The 20,008-nt window shown below is 48.2% G+C and overlaps 2 protein-coding genes across 5 annotated transcripts; one reads left to right on the top strand and one right to left on the bottom strand.

Annotated features, from left to right (window-relative positions):
- Positions 1-149: 149 nt before the first annotated feature.
- Positions 150-8,724, top strand: LOC139372451 (intermediate filament protein ON3-like). 4 transcript variants are annotated; one of them, XM_071112172.1, is made up of 8 exons: positions 150-424; positions 1,766-1,974; positions 3,191-3,347; positions 4,068-4,232; positions 5,900-6,025; positions 6,196-6,416; positions 6,656-6,681; positions 8,271-8,724. In XM_071112172.1, exons 1-8 carry the CDS (start codon positions 224-226, stop codon positions 8,372-8,374), a joined length of 1,209 nt encoding a protein of 402 aa, XP_070968273.1. In that variant the 5' UTR covers positions 150-223; the 3' UTR covers positions 8,375-8,724. The 4 variants fall into 4 exon arrangements, with proteins under 4 accessions (XP_070968273.1, XP_070968272.1, XP_070968274.1 ...); XM_071112171.1 differs by having other exon boundaries at positions 183-424; positions 8,220-8,709; XM_071112173.1 differs by having other exon boundaries at positions 183-424; positions 8,175-8,362.
- Positions 8,725-12,087: 3,363 nt separating this feature from the next.
- On the bottom strand, positions 12,088-13,155 carry LOC139372450 (G-protein coupled bile acid receptor 1-like). Its single transcript, XM_071112169.1, has one exon. It carries the CDS (start codon positions 13,153-13,155, stop codon positions 12,088-12,090), a length of 1,068 nt encoding a protein of 355 aa, XP_070968270.1.
- Between the last annotated feature and the right edge of the window lie 6,853 nt (positions 13,156-20,008).

Genomic DNA, 20,008 nt, shown 5'->3' with positions numbered 1-20,008 from the left:
AGTAAACATTCAAGTTTTCCTTTGTGACTTTGTTGTTTTTACTATGAAATTTAGAGTTCCACCTCAGCTGATTGGATAGAGGCGGACACCTGAGTGGTGAGGGTTGGTCCTTGCCCACATTAAAATCGGGTGATAACCTGAGAAGAGGTGCCTTTCCCTAAACTCTGAGTCTGATACTTGAGACTCCTTCTCTCTGTCATTCTGACAAGAACACAAAGACAAGATGTCCAAACCAGGCGGATACAGCAGCCAGTCCGACACTCCCTCGGGTAACAAGCCCAAAAGCTACCCGAACGTCGCCACTAACAAGGACCTTCTAGAGCCCAACAACCCCAAGGTGGACCCGAAGGACCAGTCAGCCAAGAGCCAGGAGAAGGACCAGATGGTTGGACTCAACGACAAGTTTATAGCGTTCATTGACAAGGTGTGTTATTTTATTATTCTGTTATTTTTATTATTGATTGGATTAATCATTTTACAAAATCAATCCATTGATGCAATAGGTCTGTCTGAAGTCTTCTGGTAATTTCACCCATATGATATTTGATTTGATGGTTAATTTATGCATTAGATAGACCCAAAACACATCTTGAGATAAAACAAATGTATATTTCTAATTATCTACAGGCCTACGTTTTTATACATTCTACTTAACTGTCATTATACTTCATTACCACCTTTACATAATTAGAAGCCTACCTTCACTAAAATAAGAGCCTCTGTAATCATCCCAGCAGCGGGGTTTATGTAGCCATAACATCCTACCCAGAGAGAGGTGCTCTAGCAGTCTCATCACCATCACTCACAGCTGTCAAGAAAACGTGTCAGACATAGAGTCTCCTGCTCTCTGCTCCGCGTTCTGAGCCTCTCTCTCTCCCTCTCTCTCTCTCTTTCATTCTCTCTTCTCTCTCTCTCTCTCTCCTTCTCTCTCTCTCTTTCATTCTCTCTTCTCTCTCTCTCTCTCCCTCTCTCTCTCTCTTTCATTCTCTCTTCTCTCTCTCTCTCTCCCTCTCTCTCTCTCTTTCATTCTCTCTTCTCTCTCTCTCTCTCTTTCATTCTCTCTTCTCTCTCTCTCTCTCTCTCCCTCTCTCTCTCCTTCGATCATAGCCGTTGAAAACGCCATAAGGTGCCACCTTGTGGCCAATAACAGAATGCCATTTCAAAATGGAATTATTTTTCATCTCTTGCAAATTTTCCAAATCTATTTTCTTATATAGATTTTTGGACTTGGATTTAGTCAATATTATATCATATTATTTGTTGGGTTACATTTGTGAGTGTGGGGGCCTATTTGTTGTTAACAGACTATAATGTGAGTATGTTGTAGTGAATCACACATTGGTTCTATATTTAACGGCCATGAGAGTCTGGGTGTAAACCTAATGCATGTTGCTGCCACCCACACAGTGGAAGTATACCCGTGGGCAGATCTGGTGTTGCCCAGTTAGTGTAATGAGACCCTTCATCACTGAGGCTCCACATATGTGCACACGTACGCACACGCACACACGCACACACACACACACAATGGCATCCCACAAGACTAACAGGTTGTAGAGTCACTTTTTCAATATCTGTTCAATTCCTGCTAGCAGAGAAGTGGAGGCTTACAAATCTTAACCCACAATCCCCCAGTGACATGAATAAAAATGGATAGGAGATTGTTTCCTTCTATAACTCATTGTAGTTTACTCTGACTGGTTTCAGATGCAACAACCTTGATTGAGTTTCTGATCCAATATACTCTCTCTCCCTCTCCCTTTAGGTGCAAAACCTGGAGCAGCAGAACAAGGTCCTGGACACGCGTCTGAAGATCCTGAAGGAGCAGGAGGACTACCAAGGCAACGTGGACGCTGTGGTCCAACAGCTGGCCAACGAGTTGCAGCAGCAGATCCAGAAACTGGCCCGGGACAAACAGAAACTGAAGCAGGAGCTGGCCCGCTGCCAGGACGAAGTGGACCAGACACGCAACAAGTCAGTGACTTCACAGAGCCTTCACAGAGCCTTCACAGAGCCTTCACAAAGCCTTTCGTAGTTAAGAGTTAATAGAATCAAATAGAACAGAATAGAATGGAATACAATAGAAAATAATACAGTGTAATACAATACAATGGCTTTGAATTGGACAACATGCACTGCAAAAGATAGAGCTAAATGATGAACGTATCGACCATTTCAGAAAGCCCTAACAAACCACCCAACACCTGATTCCTGTGAAGCAGGCCTAGGGAGACAACTAGGACAGTCAATGGTATACTATAAATCAGAGTTTAGATATTGTACAGGTCACCAGGCCTACAGGAAATGCCACAGTCCACAACAGGAACCTCATCAGTCTAAAGTGACAAACAGCGTTTTCTCACGCTAGGCTACGGAGCATTTTTCCACCTGGGTCCCCAGGCCTCAAGAGTCGGAGGTGCTAATTCTTTATGCTTACATAAGCCTCTGTCCACTGGGTTGAGTTATGTATATACAGGGGAGCTCTGGTGTGCCCTGCACTATGTCTGTGGGGGGAGGTAAATGTACTGTAGTCAGTGTACACTCCCCAGCCCCTCCACTCTACTCCACTCTACCCCCTAACCATGGACCTCTGTGTTACACAGTACCCACAGACATGGCTCTGAGAGTGGAGAAAATGTGGAACCTTTAGGGACCTGGGCCCATTCATCCCATCCATCCTGGGCTCTTACCCAGTCTGGATCAGCTCAACACAGGAATGCTATGCTAGGGTGTCTGTCTGACTTGGGGGGGTGAGAGGGAAACAAAGCTGCAGATGGTCTGACAGTAGGATGATAAATTGACATGTCAGTCAAAGGGGTTTGAGGATGCGTGTGGTGTGTCGTGGTGTGGAGTGTCGTGGTGTGTTGTGTCTTGGTTGTGGTGTGTTGTGTCGTGTCGTGGTGTGGTGTGTCGTGCGCGCAGGTGTGTGCACTCACCTGAGCTCCCATCTCAGTCATATCAGACCTGGGCGGCAGGTAGCCTAGAGGTTAAGAGCATTGGGCCTGTAACCAAAAGGTTGCTGGTTTGAATCTCCAAGCCAATTAGGTGAAAAATCTATCTGTGCCCTTGAGCAGGGAACTTAACCCTAATTTCTCCTGTAAGTCGCTCTGGATAAGAGCGTCTGCTAAATGACTCAAATGTAACATATCAAAACAACGTCCTCTTCATTATCCACTCTGTGGTCCTCCAGGTACCAGGATGAGATCCAGAAGAAGTCGGATCTGGAGAATGACTTTGTGATCAACAAGAAGGATGTGGATGAGGGCCACCTGGCAGCTGTGGATCTGGCTCTGGAACTGGAGGACCTGATGGGAGAACTGGACTTCCTGAGGCGGGGCTATGAGGAGGTAGGCTGACTGACACACCCATCGGCCAATCAGAGGCTAGGTGGAACCAGAACCATATATAGCTAACATGGCGTCCAGTGTAAAAGTTTGCCAAACTCTCTTTACTGCATGGCGCTGTGTGGAACTATTGCAACTTACATCCACCCAGTGCACAAACCATCTCAAATCTGCCAACTAGGGCAGAGCGAAGGAGGCCGTTACCTGGAATGAGACGCAGCCCAGATCGCCTTCTCTTTACCCCTTTTTCTCCCCAATTTCGTGGTATCCAATTGGTAGTTACAGTCTTGTCCCATCGCTGCAACTCCTGTACTGACTCAGGAGAGGCGAAGGTCGAGAGCCGTGCATCCTCCGAAACACGACCCAACCAAGCCGCACTGCTTCTTGAAACAATGCCCACTTAACCCGGAAGCCAGCCGCACCAATGTGTCGAAGGAAACACCGTACACCTGGCGACCGTGACCCCGTGCATTGCGCCCAGCCCGCCACAAGACTTGCTAGTGCGCGATAGGACAAGAACATCCCTGCCAGCCAAACCCTCCCCAAATTGTGCGCCGCCCCATGCCTCTCCCGATCCCGAGCCTGGACAGAGCCTGGACTCGAGCCAGGATCTCTAGAGGCACAGCTAGCATTGCAATGCAGTGCCTTAGACCAGTGCGCCACTCGGGAGGCCCAGATCTCCTTCTCTAATGTAGTATTGTTGTCCTGGCTGTGGTGTGACAGGAGCTGAAGGAGCTGGAGTCTCATATTCAGAATGAGACGGTGGTCGTGAAGGAGAGCAACATGAGATCTCTAGACATGGACGAGATCATCGACAGCGTCAAGAAACAGTACGCGGACATGGCCTCCCGTGCCAGAGAGGAGGCAGAGCTGTGGAACCAGAAAAAGGTGAGGATTTTTTATATTTTAGGTCATTTAGCAGACACTCTAATTCAGAGAGACTTACAGGGTTCAATGCCAAGGTTCAATGCCTTGCTCAAGGGCACATTGACAGATTTTTCACCTGGTCGGCTCTGGGATTTGAACCAGCGACCTTTCGGTAACTGGCCCAACGCTCTCAACCGCTGTGTTGGTGAGTGGTGGTCGGGGTGAGTGGTGAGGGGTGGTGGGGGTGGTGAGTGGTGGTGGTGGGGGTGAGTGGTGAGTGGTGAGGAGTGGTGTGGATGAGTGGTGAGGAGTGGTGTGGGTGACTGGTGGTGGGGGTGACTGGTGAGGAGTGGTGGGGATGAGTGGTGTGGTGGTGAGGAGTGGGTGGTGGTGGTGAGTGGTGAGTGGTGATTGGGGTGAGTGGTGATTGGGGTGAGTGGTGAGTGGTGGTGGTGGTGAGTGGTGAGTGGTGGTTGGGGTGAGTGGTGAGTGGTGGTTGGGGTGAGTGGTGGTGGTGAGGGTGAGTGGTGGTTGGGGTGAGTGGTGAGTGGTGGTTGGGGTGAGTGGTGGTGGTGGTTGGGGTGAGTGGTGAATAGTGGTGGGGTGAGTGGTGGTGAGTGGTATCTATTGTCCGTCAAGAATAACTTTTGTGGCCTCCCGGGTGGCGCAGTGGTTAAGGGCGCTGTACTGCAGCGCCAGCTGTGCCATCGGAGACTCTGTGCCATCGGAGCCCAGGCTCTGTCGTAACCGGCTGCGACCGGGAGGTCCGTGGGGCGATGCACAATTGGCCTAGCGTTGTCCGGGTTAGGGAGGGCTTGGCTGGTAGGGATGTCATTGTCTCATCGCGCACCAGCGACTCCTGTGGCGGGCCGGGCGCAGTGCGCGCTAACCAAGGTTGCCAGGTGCACGGTGTTTCCTCCGACACATTGGTGCGGCTGGCTTCCGGGTTGGATGCGCACTGTGTTAAGAAGCAGTGCGGCTTGGTTGGGTTGTGTATCGAGGATGCATGACTTTCAACCTTCGTCTCTCCCGAGCCCGTACGGGAGTTGTAGCGATGAGACAAGATAGTAGCTACTAAAACAATTGGATACCACGAAATTGGGGAGAAAAAGGGGTAAAAATAAATGTAAAAAAATAATAACTTTTGTTTTGCAACTTAATCACAGTTACACATCAGAGCCACACACACCAACATTATGTATCACAGTAAATGATGTTGACGATGCAACAAGAGTGATGTGTACGTGATCTTAAATATGTTCACTGATTCCCCTCTATCCTTTCTCCCCTCCCTCCCTCCCTCTTTCTCCCCCTCTCTCTTTCTCCCTCCCTCCCCTCTCCTCCCTCCCTCTTTCTCCCCCTCTCTCTTTCTCCCTCCCTCCCCTCTCCTCCCTCTCTCTTTCTCCCTCCCTCCCTCCCTCCCTCCCTCCCTCCCCCCTCCCTCCCTCCCTCCCTCTTTCTCCCCATCTCTCTTTCTCCCTCCCTCCCCTCTCCTCCCTCTCTCTTTCTCCCTCCCTCCCCTCTCCCCCCTCTCTCTTTCTCCCTCCCTCCCTCCCTCCCCTCTCCTCCCTCTCTCTTTCTCCCTCCCTCCCCTCTCCTCCCTCTCTCTCCCTCCCTCCCCTCTCCTCCCTCTCTCTTTCTCCCTCCTTCCCCTCTCCTCCCTCTCTCTCCCTCCCTCCCCTTCTCAGATGGATGACATAGTGCTGACAGCAGAGCAGTATGAGCAGGATGTACGTAATGTGAAGAAGGAGATTGCTGACATGCTTCGTCTAATACAGAGACTGAAGGCAGAGCTGGAGACCCTCAAGAAGCAGGTGAAACGCTCTTGCACGCATACACACACACACACACACACACACTGTCCCCCCTCCCTTTACCCCTCTCTCTCCCACTCTCCCTCTGACCCCCCTCCCCCCGACCCTCTCTCCCTGACCCTCTCCCTCCGACCCTTTCCCTCTGACCCTCCCTCTCTTCCCCTGTTCAGAAAATAGTTGTTGAGAAGGACATTGAGGATGTGGAGGTGGATGGGCAGAACGCGTTGGAGCAGGCCAGGGATAATATTGTTGCGCTGGAAGACGCTCTCCGCAGGGCCAAGCAGGACATGGCCCGTCAGGTCAGGGAGTACCAGGAACTGATGAACCTCAAACTGGCCCTGGACATCGAGATCGCCACCTACAGGAAGCTACTGGAGGGAGAGGAGATTAGGTGAGTGACACAGGGGAGGACCGGGGGAGGGAAGTGTGTGAAGTGACAGGGGATGAAGGGGGGTTGTGTGTGTGTGTGACTGCTCTGTGTGTGGTGTGTGTGTGTGTGTGTGTGTGTGTGTGTGTGTGTGTGTGTGTGTGTGTGTGTGTGTGTGTGTGTGTGTGTGTGTGAGAGTGAGAGTGAGAGAGAGAGAGAGATATCCTGCCTATACTTAGCCCGTATTCTCTCTGTCATTTCAGAATGAATGACCATATACGTCATCAAGGTAAAAGCTCTTCTTATTCCCTCCAGTGATTCACCCTCTTCTTCATTAGTTTATTTAACCTTACACCCTCTAGGTAGCATCTACATGATACTTTCCTCTTCAGAGTAGCAGTGGTGGAAAAAGTACCCAATTGTCATACTTGAGTCAAAGTAAAGATACCTTAAAAGAAAATAACTAAAGTAAAAGTAAACATCACCCAGTAAAATACTACTTGAGTAAAAATGTTAAAGTATTTGGTTTTAAGTGTACTTAAGTATCAATAGTAAAAGTATAAATCATTTAAAATTCCTCATATTAAGCAAACCAGACAACACGATTTTCTTGTTTTTAAAATGTATGGATAGCCAGACTCCAACACTCAGACATCATTTACAAACAAAGCATGTGTGTTTAGTGAGTCCGCCAGATCAGAGGCAGTAGGGATGACCAGGGATGTCCTCTTGTGAAGTCCGTGAATTAGACAATTTTCCTGTCCTGCTAAGCATTAAACACGTAACAAATACTTTTGGGTGTCAGGGAAAATGTAAAAAGTACATTATTTTCTTTAGGAATGTAGTGGAGTAAATGTAAAAAGTACATTATTTTCTTTAGGAATGTAGTGGAGTAAATGTAAAAAGTACATTATTTTCTTTAGGAATGTAGTGGAATAAATGTAAAAAGTACATTATTCTTTAGGAATGTAGTGGAGTAAATGTAAAAAGTACATTATTTTCTTTAGGAATGTAGTGGAGTAAATGTAAAAAGTACATTATTTTCTTTAGGAATGTAGTGGAGTAAATGTAAAAAGTACATTATTTTCTTTAGGAATGTAGTGGAGTAAATGTAAAAAGTACATTATTTTCTTTAGGAATGTAGTGGAGTAAATGTAAAAAGTACATTATTTTCTTTAGGAATGTAGTGGAATAAATGTAAAAAGTACATTATTCTTTAGGAATGTAGTGGAGTAAATGTAAAAAGTACATTATTTTCTTTAGGAATGTAGTGGAGTAAATGTAAAAAGTACATTATTTTCTTTAGGAATGTAGTGGAATAAATGTAAAAAGTACATTATTCTTTAGGAATGTAGTGGAGTAAATGTAAAAAGTACATTATTTTCTTTAGGAATGTAGTGGAGTAAATGTAAAAAGTACATTATTTTCTTTAGGAATGTAGTGGAGTAAATGTAAAAAGTACATTATTTTCTTTAGGAATGTAGTGGAGTAAATGTAAAAAGTACATTATTTTCTTTAGGAATGTAGTGGAGTAAATGTAAAAGTTTAAAAAAAAAATAGAAATAGTAAAGTACAGATACCCCAAACAACTAATTAAGTAGTACTTAAAAGTATTTTTACTTAAGTAATTTACACCACTGCCGAGTAGTTCTTTCCCATCCTCAGTAAATGTGTAGAAGGGTGAGTAAGAAGAGAAAGATCCGATAGGAGGGAACTGTGACCTGTGTTGTGTCATGATCTGTGTGTGTCCTACTAAAATCAAATCATATCTCTTTTGCTCAGATTACTAAAACAAATCGACCAATCCCAGTTCTTGCTTACACGCAGACATTGATTTGCCTTCGAAGCCCCTCCTGACTCTGAAGCCCCTCTCATTAGATGCCGGTGGCCCCCCAACCAGCCCCAGGAAGCGTCTGCTGATCAGAATTGAGGTGGAGGCGGGCAGGGTCATGTCCAAGAGCTTACACTACTCCGACAATTAACCAAGCCCACCGTCACTCTGCTGTCGCTATAGTAACACGGTGTTGTTCCTCTTTCTCTGTCTCTTTTCCATCTAAAAAACCTTGCTGAGTCTTTTGTTTTACGTTAAGGTCATTGTTTAATAAGCTACGGTGTTAAACTTACAAACTTTGTTTTCAACTGCAGTTCGAAGACCATGTGCAACAGTGACAGGAGCTCTTACAAAATGTGTCCTGTGCTCTTTTTCATTACGTTTGTGGTGGGACTCTGTGATCTGTGCTCTCTTGTGCTCGTGTGACTGGGAAGGCCATGTCCTCCAAAGCTTGAATGTCACTGAACCAGGTCCAAAATAAAGAGAAAATATTAAGGAACCAAATATGTGTAGGGTTTGTTTAAGGAGTATGTCTGTCACCCGATACAACTCAGCCCTGAACTCAAGGTATACATGGGCCTATTGTCACCACACAGACAGAGATACACTTCCTAGAACCCCGGGACCACCACTGTTGTCATATACATGGGCCTATTGTCACCACACAGACAGAGATACACTTCCTAGAACCCCGGGACCACCACTGTCGTCATATACATGGGCCTATTGTCACCACACAGACAGAGATACACTTCCTAGAACCCTGGGACCACCACTGTCGTCATATACATGGGCCTATTGTCACCACACAGACAGAGATACACTTCCTAGAACCCCGGGACCACCACTGTCGTCATATACATGGGCCTATTGTCACCACACAGACAGATATACACTTCCTAGAACCCCGGGACCACCACTGTCGTCATATACATGGGCCTATTGTCACCACACAGACAGAGATACACTTCCTAGAACCCCGGGACCACCACTGTCGTCATATACATGGGCCTATTGTCACCACACAGACAGAGATACACTTCCTAGAACCCTGGGACCACCACTGTCGTCATATACATGGGCCTATTGTCACCACACAGACAGAGATACACTTCCTAGAACCCCGGGACCACCACTGTCGTCATATACATGGGCCTATTGTCACCACACAGACAGAGATACACTTCCTAGAACCCCGGGACCACCACTGTCGTCATATACATGGGCCTATTGTCACCACACAGACAGAGATACACTTCCTAGAACCCCGGGACCACCACTGTCGTCATATACATGGGCCTATTGTCACCACACAGACAGAGATACACTTCCTAGAACCCCGGGACCACCACTGTCGTCATATACATGGGCCTATTGTCACCACACAGACAGAGATACACTTCCTAGAACCCCGGGACCACCACTGTCGTCATATAAGTACTTACATTCAGTATCTCCTTTTGATGAAAACAACTTTTTATTTTGACAACGGTCATGTTAAACACAACTGTCTAATTTGACAACGGTCATGTTAAACACAACTGTCTAATTTGACAACGGTCATGTTAAACACAACTGTCTAATTTGACAACGGTCATGTTAAACACAACTGTCTAATTTGACAACGGTCATGTTAAACACAACTGAGAGAGAGCGACACAGAGAGAGAGCGACACACAGAGAGAGACACACAGAGAGAGACACAGAGAGACAGAGACAGAGAGAGACCGAAAGAGACAAAGAAAGAAAGAGAGAGAGGCTTGTTGGGAACACCAGCTGATGATGAGATAGGGATATGATGGAGAGCAGGATGTCTGGGAGACTGCCCGGTCTCTTACCATATTTCACTCCATCACTCCTCCCTCTCTAGCACACACACTCAGACAAATGCAACACACACTAACAAAAAGGCATACACACACATAGTATTGTACTTAAAAAATTCTGACCCCATGTTAATAATCTGTCTCTCTCAACGTCATGTAAAAATTCAGACCTTTTATAGTTACTCATGGCTGGCTCTTACCCGGACTTAACTATCTCTCACCCTCTAGTCTATTTGAAAAGATGTTTACACGTCAAATAGTTAGTGTGAATAGTCACACTGAAGTTCTCTTGTTTTCCCCATATGCACGAGTTATAGTTTCAACAAAGACATAGAAAATGTATACTTGATTTGCCGAGTAGGCAATAAAGTAGCGTTATAAACTTTGCACATTAAACTGTGAATATGACCAACCCTGTTTGAGGGCTATTAGAAATCAGTAGATAAAACAGTCTTCCTTCAAGGATTCTTAGCACACTAATACAGACTTACAAATAGGCAGACAATGAAAGAACCATTCTTGTTTTCACTTCAATTTTGGAAAGACGATTATCTTCCCAGATATGGTGTAACCTAAAGAACTTCAGTTCCTGTCTGGCTCTTTTCAAATGTGATCTAAATATTAGAATCTCAGAGGTCTAATCACTCCCCTGTGTTCCAGATGTATTTTGGACTGCGGAGGAGCACAGAGCACACCCCTCTCTCCCCTGTTCAGAGCACATACCAGCACCAGATAAAGACTATGGAGGGAGAGAAAGTGTGTGTGTGAGAGAGAGAGAGAGAGAGAGAGAGAGAGATAGGTAGAGGGAGAGATGCAGGGAGAGAGAGACAGAAAGAGAGAGAGAGAGATAGGTAGAGGGAGAGATGGAGGGAGAGAGAGAGGGAGAGAGAGAGCAAGATAGGTAGAGGGAGGGATGGAGGGAGAGAGAGAGGGAGAGAGAGAAAGATAGGTAGAGGGAGGGATGGAGGGAGAGAGAGAGGGAGAGAGAGAGCAAGATAGGTAGAGGGAGGGATGGAGGGAGAGAGAGAGGGAGAGAGAGAAAGAGAGAGAGAGAGAAAGAGAGAGAGAGAAAGATAGGTAGAGGGAGGGATGCAGGGAGAGAGAGAGGGAGAGAGAGAAAGAGAGAGAGAGAGAGAGAGAGAGAGAGAGAGAGAAAGATAGGTAGAGGGAGGGATGCAGGGAGAGAGAGAGAGAAAGGAGACAGATATGGGAAAGAGAGAGAGAGAGAAAGAGATATAGGTAGAGGGAGGGATGGAGGGGAGAGAGAGAAAGAAAGATAGGTAGAGGGAGGGATGGAGGGAGAGAGAGAGAGAGGGGGAGAGAGAGAAAGATAGGTAGAGGGAGGGATGGAGGGAGAGAGAGAGGGAGAGAGAGAGAAAGATAGGTAGAGGGAGGGATGGAGGGAGAGAGAGGGAGAGAGAGTTGGGAAAGAGAGAGACCGAGAGAGAGAGAAAGATAGAGGGGGGAGAAAGAGAGAGAGGGAGGGAGAGAGAAAGAGGGAGAGAGAGAACGAGAGGGGGAGGAGATGAGATGCTGTAGTGATTGATGGAGTAGTCATTTAGATCCATCTTAATTCGACCCATCTGCTCTTTCATATCCAAATGAGCCCAGTTCATCATCATAGAGGTCTCTGTTGATAATTCATAACATTATGTTTCTCTCAAATGGATTCAATCAACTTGAAAAATAGAAAGATTGGTGACTTTTACAGTGATTGTTTTGAATTTATTATGACTACCCAAGTAGTGTACACATGTATACTGATGGCTTTAAACATAACACACTCAATGGCCCCAATGGCAAGAGTCACACATGCTGTGACTATAAGCTGACAGCCATGGGAGAGGTGGGGCAACCCTACCAGTCCTGCACCTCGAATGGGGTCTTTCTGCTACTCCCTTACAGCTAGAGTCCACAGACTCGGGGCGCCACTGCCCTCATCCAGGAGTAGAGGATGCTTCATCATCCATATGCTATAATCCCCATTTATAATCCCACACGTCCATCCCCAAAGTGAGAGCAGTCCTGTCCTAGCTACTCAGAGAGCCATATCCTCAGAGTCCTGTCTCCTCCTCCATCTGTCTCGGAGTTTATGGAGGAGTTTCCTCACCGGGTCCGTGTACTGCCTGTTGGCCAGCCCCAGGACCAGCGGCATCACTGCCATGCTCCCGATCCCTGTGCACGACAGCACGATGTGTGTGGTGGAGTTCCCGCGCGTCTCCTTGCTGAGCAGAAACGCCACGGAGACGTGTATGTAGATGATGTAGGGCACCCAGCAGGCCAGGAAGGTCAGCGACACGGCAGCCACGCACCGCGTGTAGCGGAGGTTGAGCCGCTGCTCCCGTTCCGAGGCCTGACCGCCCCCCCTGGTCGCCACGGAGCGGTGCAGCCGGCAGATGTCCTTCATCTGGCCCCGGGTGATCCACAGCACACGTCCCGTCATGCCCGCGATGGACAGGATGGCAGGCGCCAGCAGCCCGTACACCTCGAGGTAGATGAAGGCGTTGGGGAAGACCCGTCTGTAAGAGCAGCACTCGGAGCCGCCCGGCGCCGCTACCACCACGGTGGAACAGTTCACCGGCGCACCCGGCGTGCCCGTGTCGTTAAACGAGCAGCAGCCGTTCCACCCTGGGCCGGCCCGGTTGTTCCAGCCGAAGGCGGGCAGGGAGGCGTAGAGCAGTGGCGGCGCCCACACGGCGAGCAGCACCAGCGGGAAGTGGCGGTGAACCCAGAAGCTACTATAATGTAACGGACTCATGATGCACATGTATCTCTCATAATGAACTATCACCAGGTTAAACAGGAACGCCAGGAACAAGAAATTAGGAAAAATATGAACCAGGAGACAGGAGCTAAAACTCAGCGGACGGTTGAGTCCCATCCAGGGGATGAACGGCAGGGCCACGCCCGTACACAGGTCAGCCACTAGCAGGCTCAGGAAGAAGTAGTTTGGGGTGTTGTAGAGCTGACGGTTACAGGAGATGCCCAGGATGATGACCAGGTTGGCCAGGATGATGGCGGTGGACAGGGGCACGGTGATGGCGTAGATGAGACGTGCCTCCGACAGCAGCGGCCGCACAGCAGAGTCATTGGCCAGGTCATCCATGGCTGCGGTTGCGGTGGTTGTGTTCCTCCACAGTTGTCCTTAGCGTGCCAGACCTTTGCCCCCACTGCTACGGAGACTTCCACAGCTCCCATTAAACTGCAGGAAGCCTGGGTGAAGACAGACAGACAGAATACAGTGAGACCAGAGGTCATGGAGCATGATATATTCAGAGCTCAAAAACAAACTGCCTGTTAGTCGCTCTGGATAAGAATGTTGGCTAAATGACCGACATGTAAATGTAAACGCAAACTGCTCTCTGGTCTAGAGACCAAATCAAATCAAATTGATTTATATAGCCCTTCGTACATCAGCTGATATCTCAAAGTGCTGTACAGAAACCCAGCCTAAAACCCCAGACAGCAAGCAATGCAGGTGTAGAAGCACGGTGGCTAGGAAAAACTCCCTAGAAAGGCCAAAACCTAGGAAGAAACCTAGAGAGGAACCAGGCTATGTGGGGTGGCCAGTCCTCTTCTGGCTGTGCTGGGTGGAGATTATAACAGAACATGGCCAAGATGTTCAAATGTTCATAAATGACCAGCATGGTCAAATAATAATAAGGCAGAACAGTTGAAACTGGAGCAGCAGCACGGCCAGGTGGACTGGGGACAGCAAGGAGTCATCATGTCAGGTAGTCCTGAGGCATGGTCCTAGGGCTCAGGTCCTCCGAGAGAGAGAAAGAAAGAGAGAAAGAGAGAATTAGAGAGAGCACACTTAAATCCACACAGGACACCGAATAGGACAGGAGAAGTACTCCAGATATAACAAACTGACCCTAGCCCCCCGACACAAACTACTGCAGCATAAATACTGGAGGCTGAGACAGGAGGGGTCAGGAGACACTGTGGCCCCATCCGAGGACACCCCCGGACAGGGCCAAACAGGAAGGATATAACCCCACCCACTTTGCCAAAGCACAGCCCCCACACCACTAGAGGGATATCTTCAACCACCAACTTACCATCCTGAGACAAGGCCGAGTATAGCCCACAAAGATCTCCGCCACGGCACAACCAAAGGGGAGGGGGGGGGGGGGGCAACCCAGACAGGAAGATCACATCAGTGACTCAACCCACTCAAGTGACGCACCCCTCCTAGGGACGGTATGAAAGAGCCCCAGTAAGCCAGTGACTCAGCCCCTGTAATAGGGTTAGAGGCAGAGAGGGGGGGCGCCAACCCAGACAGGAAGATCACATCAGTGACTCAACCCACTCAAGTGACGCACCCCTCCTAGGGACAGTATGAAAGAGCCCCAGTAAGCCAGTGACTCAGCCCCTGTAATAGGGTTAGAGGCAGAGAATCCCAGTGGAAAGAGGGGAACCGGCCAGGCAGAGACAGCAAGGGCGGTTCGTTGCTCCAGAGCCTTTCCGTTCACCTTCCCATTCCTGGGCCAGACTACACTCAATCACATGACCCACTGAAGAGATGAGTCTTCAGTAAAGACTTAAAGGTTGAGACTGAGTTTGCGTCTCTTACATGGGTAGGCAGACCATTCCATAAATGGAATGGAGCTCTATAGGAGAAAACCCTGCCTCCAGCTGTTTGCTTAGAAATTCTAGGGACAATTAGGAGGCCTGCGTCTTGTGACCGTAGCGTACGTGTAGGTATGTACGGCAGGACCAAATCAGAGAGATAGGTAGGAGCAAGACAATGTAATGCTTTGGTAGGTTAGCAGTAAAACCTTGAAATCAGCCCTTGCCTTGACAGGAAGCCAGTGTAGGGAGGCTAGCACTGGAGTAATATGATCACATTTTTGGGTTCTAGTCAGGATTCTAGCAGCCGTATTTAGCACTAACTAAGTTTATTTAGTGCTTTATCCGGGTAGCCGGAAAGTAGAGCATTGCAGTAGTCTAACCTAGAAGTGACAAAAGCATGGATTCATTTTTCTGCATCATTTTTGGACAGAAAGTTTCTGATTTTTGCAATGTTACGTAGATGGAAAAAAGCTGTCCTTGAAATGGTCTTGATATGTTCTTCAAAAGAAAGATCGGGGTCCAGAGTAACGCCGAGGTCTTTTACAGTTTTATTTGAGACGACTGTACAACCATTAAGATTATTGTCAGATTCAACAGAAGATCTCTTTGTTTCTTGGGACCTAGAACAAGCATCTCTGTTTTGTCCGAGTTTAAAAGTAGAAAGTTTGCAGCCATCCACTTCCTTATGTCTGAAACACATGCTTCTAGCGAGGGCAATTTTGGGGCTTCACCATGTTTCATTGAAATGTACAGCTGTGTGTCATCCGCATAGCAGTGAAAGTTAACATTATGTTTTCGAATGACATCCCCAAGAGGTAAAATATATAGTGAAAACAATAGTGGTCCTAAAACGGAACCTTGAGGAACACCGAAATTTACAGTTGATTTGTCAGAGGACAAACCATTCACAGAGACAAACTGATATCTTTCCGACAGATAAGATCTAAACCAGGCCAGAACTTGTCCGTGGAGACCAATTTGGGTTTCCAATCCCTCCAAAAGAATGTGGTGATCGATGGTATCAAAAGCAGCACTAAGGTCTAGGAGCACGAGGACAGATGCAGAGCCTTGGTCTGATGCCATTAAAAGGTAATTTACCACCTTCACAAGTGCAGTCTCAGTGCTATTATGGGGTCTAAAACCAGACTGAAGCATTTCGTATACATTGTTTGTCTTCAGGAAGGCAGTGAGTTGCTGCGCAACAGCCTTTTAAAAAAAAATTGAGAGGAATGGAAGATTCGATATAGGCCGAGAGTTTTGGGCTTTTTCAAGAGGTTGGGCTTTTTCAAGAGAGGCTTTATTACTGCCACTTTTAGTGAGTTTGGTACACATCCGGTGGATAGAGAGCCGTTTATTATGTTCAACATAGGAGGGCCAAGCACAGGAAGCAGCTCTTTCAGTAGTTTAGTTGGAATAGGGTCCAGTATGCAGCTTGAAGGTTTAGAGGCCATGATTATTTTCATCATTGTGTCAAGAGATATAGTACTAAAACACTTGAGCGTCTCTCTTGATCCTAGGTCCTGGCAGAGTTGTGCAGACTCAGGACAACTGAGCTTTGAAGGAATACGCAGATTTAAAGAGGAGTCCGTAATTTGCTTTCTAATAAGCATGATCTTTTCCTCAAAGAAGTCCATGAATTTATCACTGCTGAAGTGAAAGCCATCCTCTCATGGGGAATGCTGCTTTTTAGTTAGCTTTGCGACAGCATCAAAAAGGAATTTCGGATTGTTCTTATTTTCAGGTGGTTAACTGATTTTTGTCCTCTGCCGTCCTTGGGTAGACAGAGGGAATCTGGAAGGACATCAAGGAATCTTTGTGTTGTCTGTGAATTTATAGCACGACTTTTGATGTTCCTTGGTTGGGGTCTGAGCAGATTATTTGTTGCAATTGCAAACATAATAAAATGGTGGTCTGATAGTCCAGGATTATGAGGAAAAACATTAAGATCCACAACATTTATTCCATGGGACAAAACTAGGTCCAGAGTATGACTGTGACAGTGAGTGGGTCCAGAGACATGTTGGACAAAACCCACTGAGTCGATGATGGCTCCGAAAGTATTTTGGAGTGGGTCTGTGGACTTTTCCATGTGAATATTAAAGTCACCAAAGATTAGAATATTATCTGCTATGACTACAAGGTCCGATAGGAATTCAGGGAACTCAATGAGGAACGCTGTATATGGCCCAGGAGGCTTGTAAACAGTAGCTATAAAAAGTGATTTGAGTAGGCTGCATAGATTTCATGACTAGAAGCTCAAAAGACGAAAACGTCATTTATTTTTTTGTAAATTGACATTTGCTATCGTAAATGTTAGCAACACCTCCGCCTTTGCGGGATGCACAGGGGATATGGTCACTAGTGTAGCCAGGAGGTGAGGCCTCATTTAACACAGTAAATTCATCAGGCTTAAGCCATGTTTCAGTCAGGCCAATCAGTGATTAGTTAATTGACTATAATTGCCTTTGAAGTAAGGGATCTAACATTAAGTAGCCCTATTTTGAGATGTGAGGTATCATGATCTCTTTATTTATTTTTTTAATTTTTACCCCTTTTGCTCCCCAATTTCGTGGTATCCAATTGTTGTAGTAGCTACTATCTTGTCTCATCGCTACAACTCCCGTACGGGCTCGGGAGAGGCGAAGGTTGAATGTCATGCGTCCTCCGATACACAACCCAACCAGCCGCACTGCTTCTTAACACAGTGCGCATCCAACCCGGAAGCCAGTCGGAGGCTACACCGTGCACCCGGCAACCTTGGTTAGCGCGCACTGCACCCGGCCCGCCACAGGAGTCGCTGGTGCGCGATGAGACAAGGACATCCCTACCGACCAAGCCCTCCCTAACCCGGACGACGCTAGGCCAATTGTGCGTCGCCCCACGGACCTCCCGGTCGCGGCCGGTTACGACAGAGCCTGGGCACGAACCCAGGGACTCTGATGGCACAGCTGGCGCTGCAGTACAGCGCCCTTAACCACTGCGCCACCCGGGAGGCATCATGATCTCTTTCAATAATGACAGGAATGAAGGAGGTCTTTATCCTAGTGAGATTGCTAAGGCGAACACCGCCATGTTTAGTTTTGCCCAACCTAGATCGAGGCACAGACACGTCTCAATGGGGATAGCTGAGCTGACTACACTGGCTGTGCTAGTGGCAGACTCCACTATGCTGGCAGGCTGGCTAACAGCCTGCTGCCTGGCCTGCACCCTAGAAAACAGTTTTCAACCAGCGATTGAGTTGTGAGACACTGCTGTAGAGCTCATCACTCCCCCTAACTGGGAGGGGGCCAGAGACAATTACTCGATGCCGACACATCTTTCTAGCTGATTTACACGCTGAAGCTATGTTGCGCTTGGTGATCTCTGACTGTTTCATCCTAACATCGTTGGTGCCGACGTGGATAACAATATCTCTATACTCTCTACACTCGCCATTTATTAGCCTTAACGTCGGTAGCCCTGCCCCCTGGTAAACAGTGTATGATCGCTGGATGATTCGTTTTAGGTCTAATACTGCGGGTAATGGAGTCGCCAATAACTAGAGTTTTCAATTTGTCAGAGCTAATGGTGGGAAGCTTCGGCGTCTCAGACCCCGTAACGGGAGGAGTAGAGACAAGAGAAGGCTCGGCCTCTGACTCTGACTCACTGCTTAATGGGGAAAACCGGTTGAAAGTTTCTGTCGGCTGAATGAGCGACACCGGTTGAGCATTCCTACAGCATTTCCCTCCAGAAGCCATGAGAAAGTTGTCTGGCTGCTGGGACCTTCCAAGCGGATTTATACTAACATTACTATCTGTACTTACTGGTGGCACAGACGCTGTTTCATCCTTTCCTACACTGAAATTACCCTTGCCTAACGATTGCGTCTGAAGCTGGGCTTGTAGCACAGCTATCCTCGCCGTAAGGCGATCGTTCTCCTGTATATTATGAGTACAGCGACTGCAATTAGAAGGCATCATGTTAATGTTACTACTTAGCTTCGGCTGTTGGAGGTCCTGACGAACCGTGTCCAGATAAAGCGTCCGGAGTGAAAATGTTGAGGGAAAAAACAAAAATATAAACAGTAATTAAAAAGTAAAAAACGTAAAGTTGTCAGGTAGCAAAGTAAAGTAAGGTTGGCAACAAAATGCACAAAACGCACAGCAACACACCAACCAAAAGAGCATCACCATATGTGTCACGTTCTGACCTTAGTCCTTTGTTTTGTCCTTGTTTTAGTATGGTCAGGGCGTGAGTTGGGGTGGGCAGTCTATGTTTGTTTTTCTATGTTGTATTTTGCATTTGGCCTGGTATGGTTCTCAATCAGAGGCAGGTGTCGTTAGTTGTCTCTGATTGAGAATCATACTTAGGTAGCCTTTTTCAACCTGTGTTTTGTGGGTGTTAATTTTCTGTTTTGTGTGTCATCCCTCTCTCTCATACCGTGGAGAGAGAGGGACCGGGCAGGCACCGTGTTATGCCGCCTGGTGCGGTACATTGCAGCGCCTCGTATCGGCCGGGCTAGAGTGGGCAACGAGCCAGGTGCCATGAAGCCAGCTCAGCGCATCTGGTCTCCAATACGTCTCTTTGGGCCGGGGTACATGGCACCAGCCCTACACATGGTGTCCCCGGTTCGCCAGCACAGCCCAGTGCGGGCTATTCCACCTCGCCGCACTGGCCTGGCTACGGGGAGCATCCAGCCAGGTAGGGTTGGGCAGACTCGGTGCTCGAGAGCTCCAGTGCGCCTTCACGGTCCGGTCTATCCGGTGCCACCTCCACGCACCAACCCTCCGGTGGCAGCCCACCGCACCAGGCTGTCTCTCCGTCTCCTTCCTACAGGTGCTCCCGCCTGTCCAGTGCTGCCAGAGTCCTCCTCCTGCCCAGCGCTGTCAGAGTCTCCCGTCTGTCCTGAGCTGCCAGGGTCTCCCGTCTGTCCTGAGCGGCCAGGGTCTCCCGTCTGTCCTGAGCGGCCAGGGTCTCCCGTCTGTCCTGAGCTGCCAGGGTCTCCCGTCTGTCCTGAGCTGCCAGGGTATCCCGTCTGTCCTGAGCTGCCAGGGTCTCCCGTCTGTCCTGAGCTGCCAGGGTCTCCCGTCTGTCCTGAGCTGCCAGGATCTCCCGTCTGTCCTGAGCTGCCAGAGTCTCCCGTCTGTCCTGAGCTGCCAGAGTCTCCTGTCTGTCCTGAGCTGCCAGAGCCGCCGGTCAGTCAGGAGCTGCCAGAGCCGCCGGTCAGCCAGGAGCTGCCAGAGCCGCCGGTCAGCCAGGAGCTGCCAGAGCCGCCGGTCAGCCAGGAGCTGCCAGAGCTGTCAGTCAGCCAGGAGCTGCCAGAGCAGGGGGGGGGGGGGGGGGGGGGGGGGGGGTACTGTCACGTTCTGACCTTAGTTCCTTTGTTTTGTCTTTGTTTTAGT

The sequence above is a fragment of the Oncorhynchus clarkii genome, chromosome 18 (assembly GCF_045791955.1).
Source record: "Oncorhynchus clarkii lewisi isolate Uvic-CL-2024 chromosome 18, UVic_Ocla_1.0, whole genome shotgun sequence".
NCBI classification, from domain to species: domain Eukaryota; kingdom Metazoa; phylum Chordata; class Actinopteri; order Salmoniformes; family Salmonidae; genus Oncorhynchus; species Oncorhynchus clarkii.
This window is presented reverse-complemented; position numbering and strand designations above follow the sequence as displayed.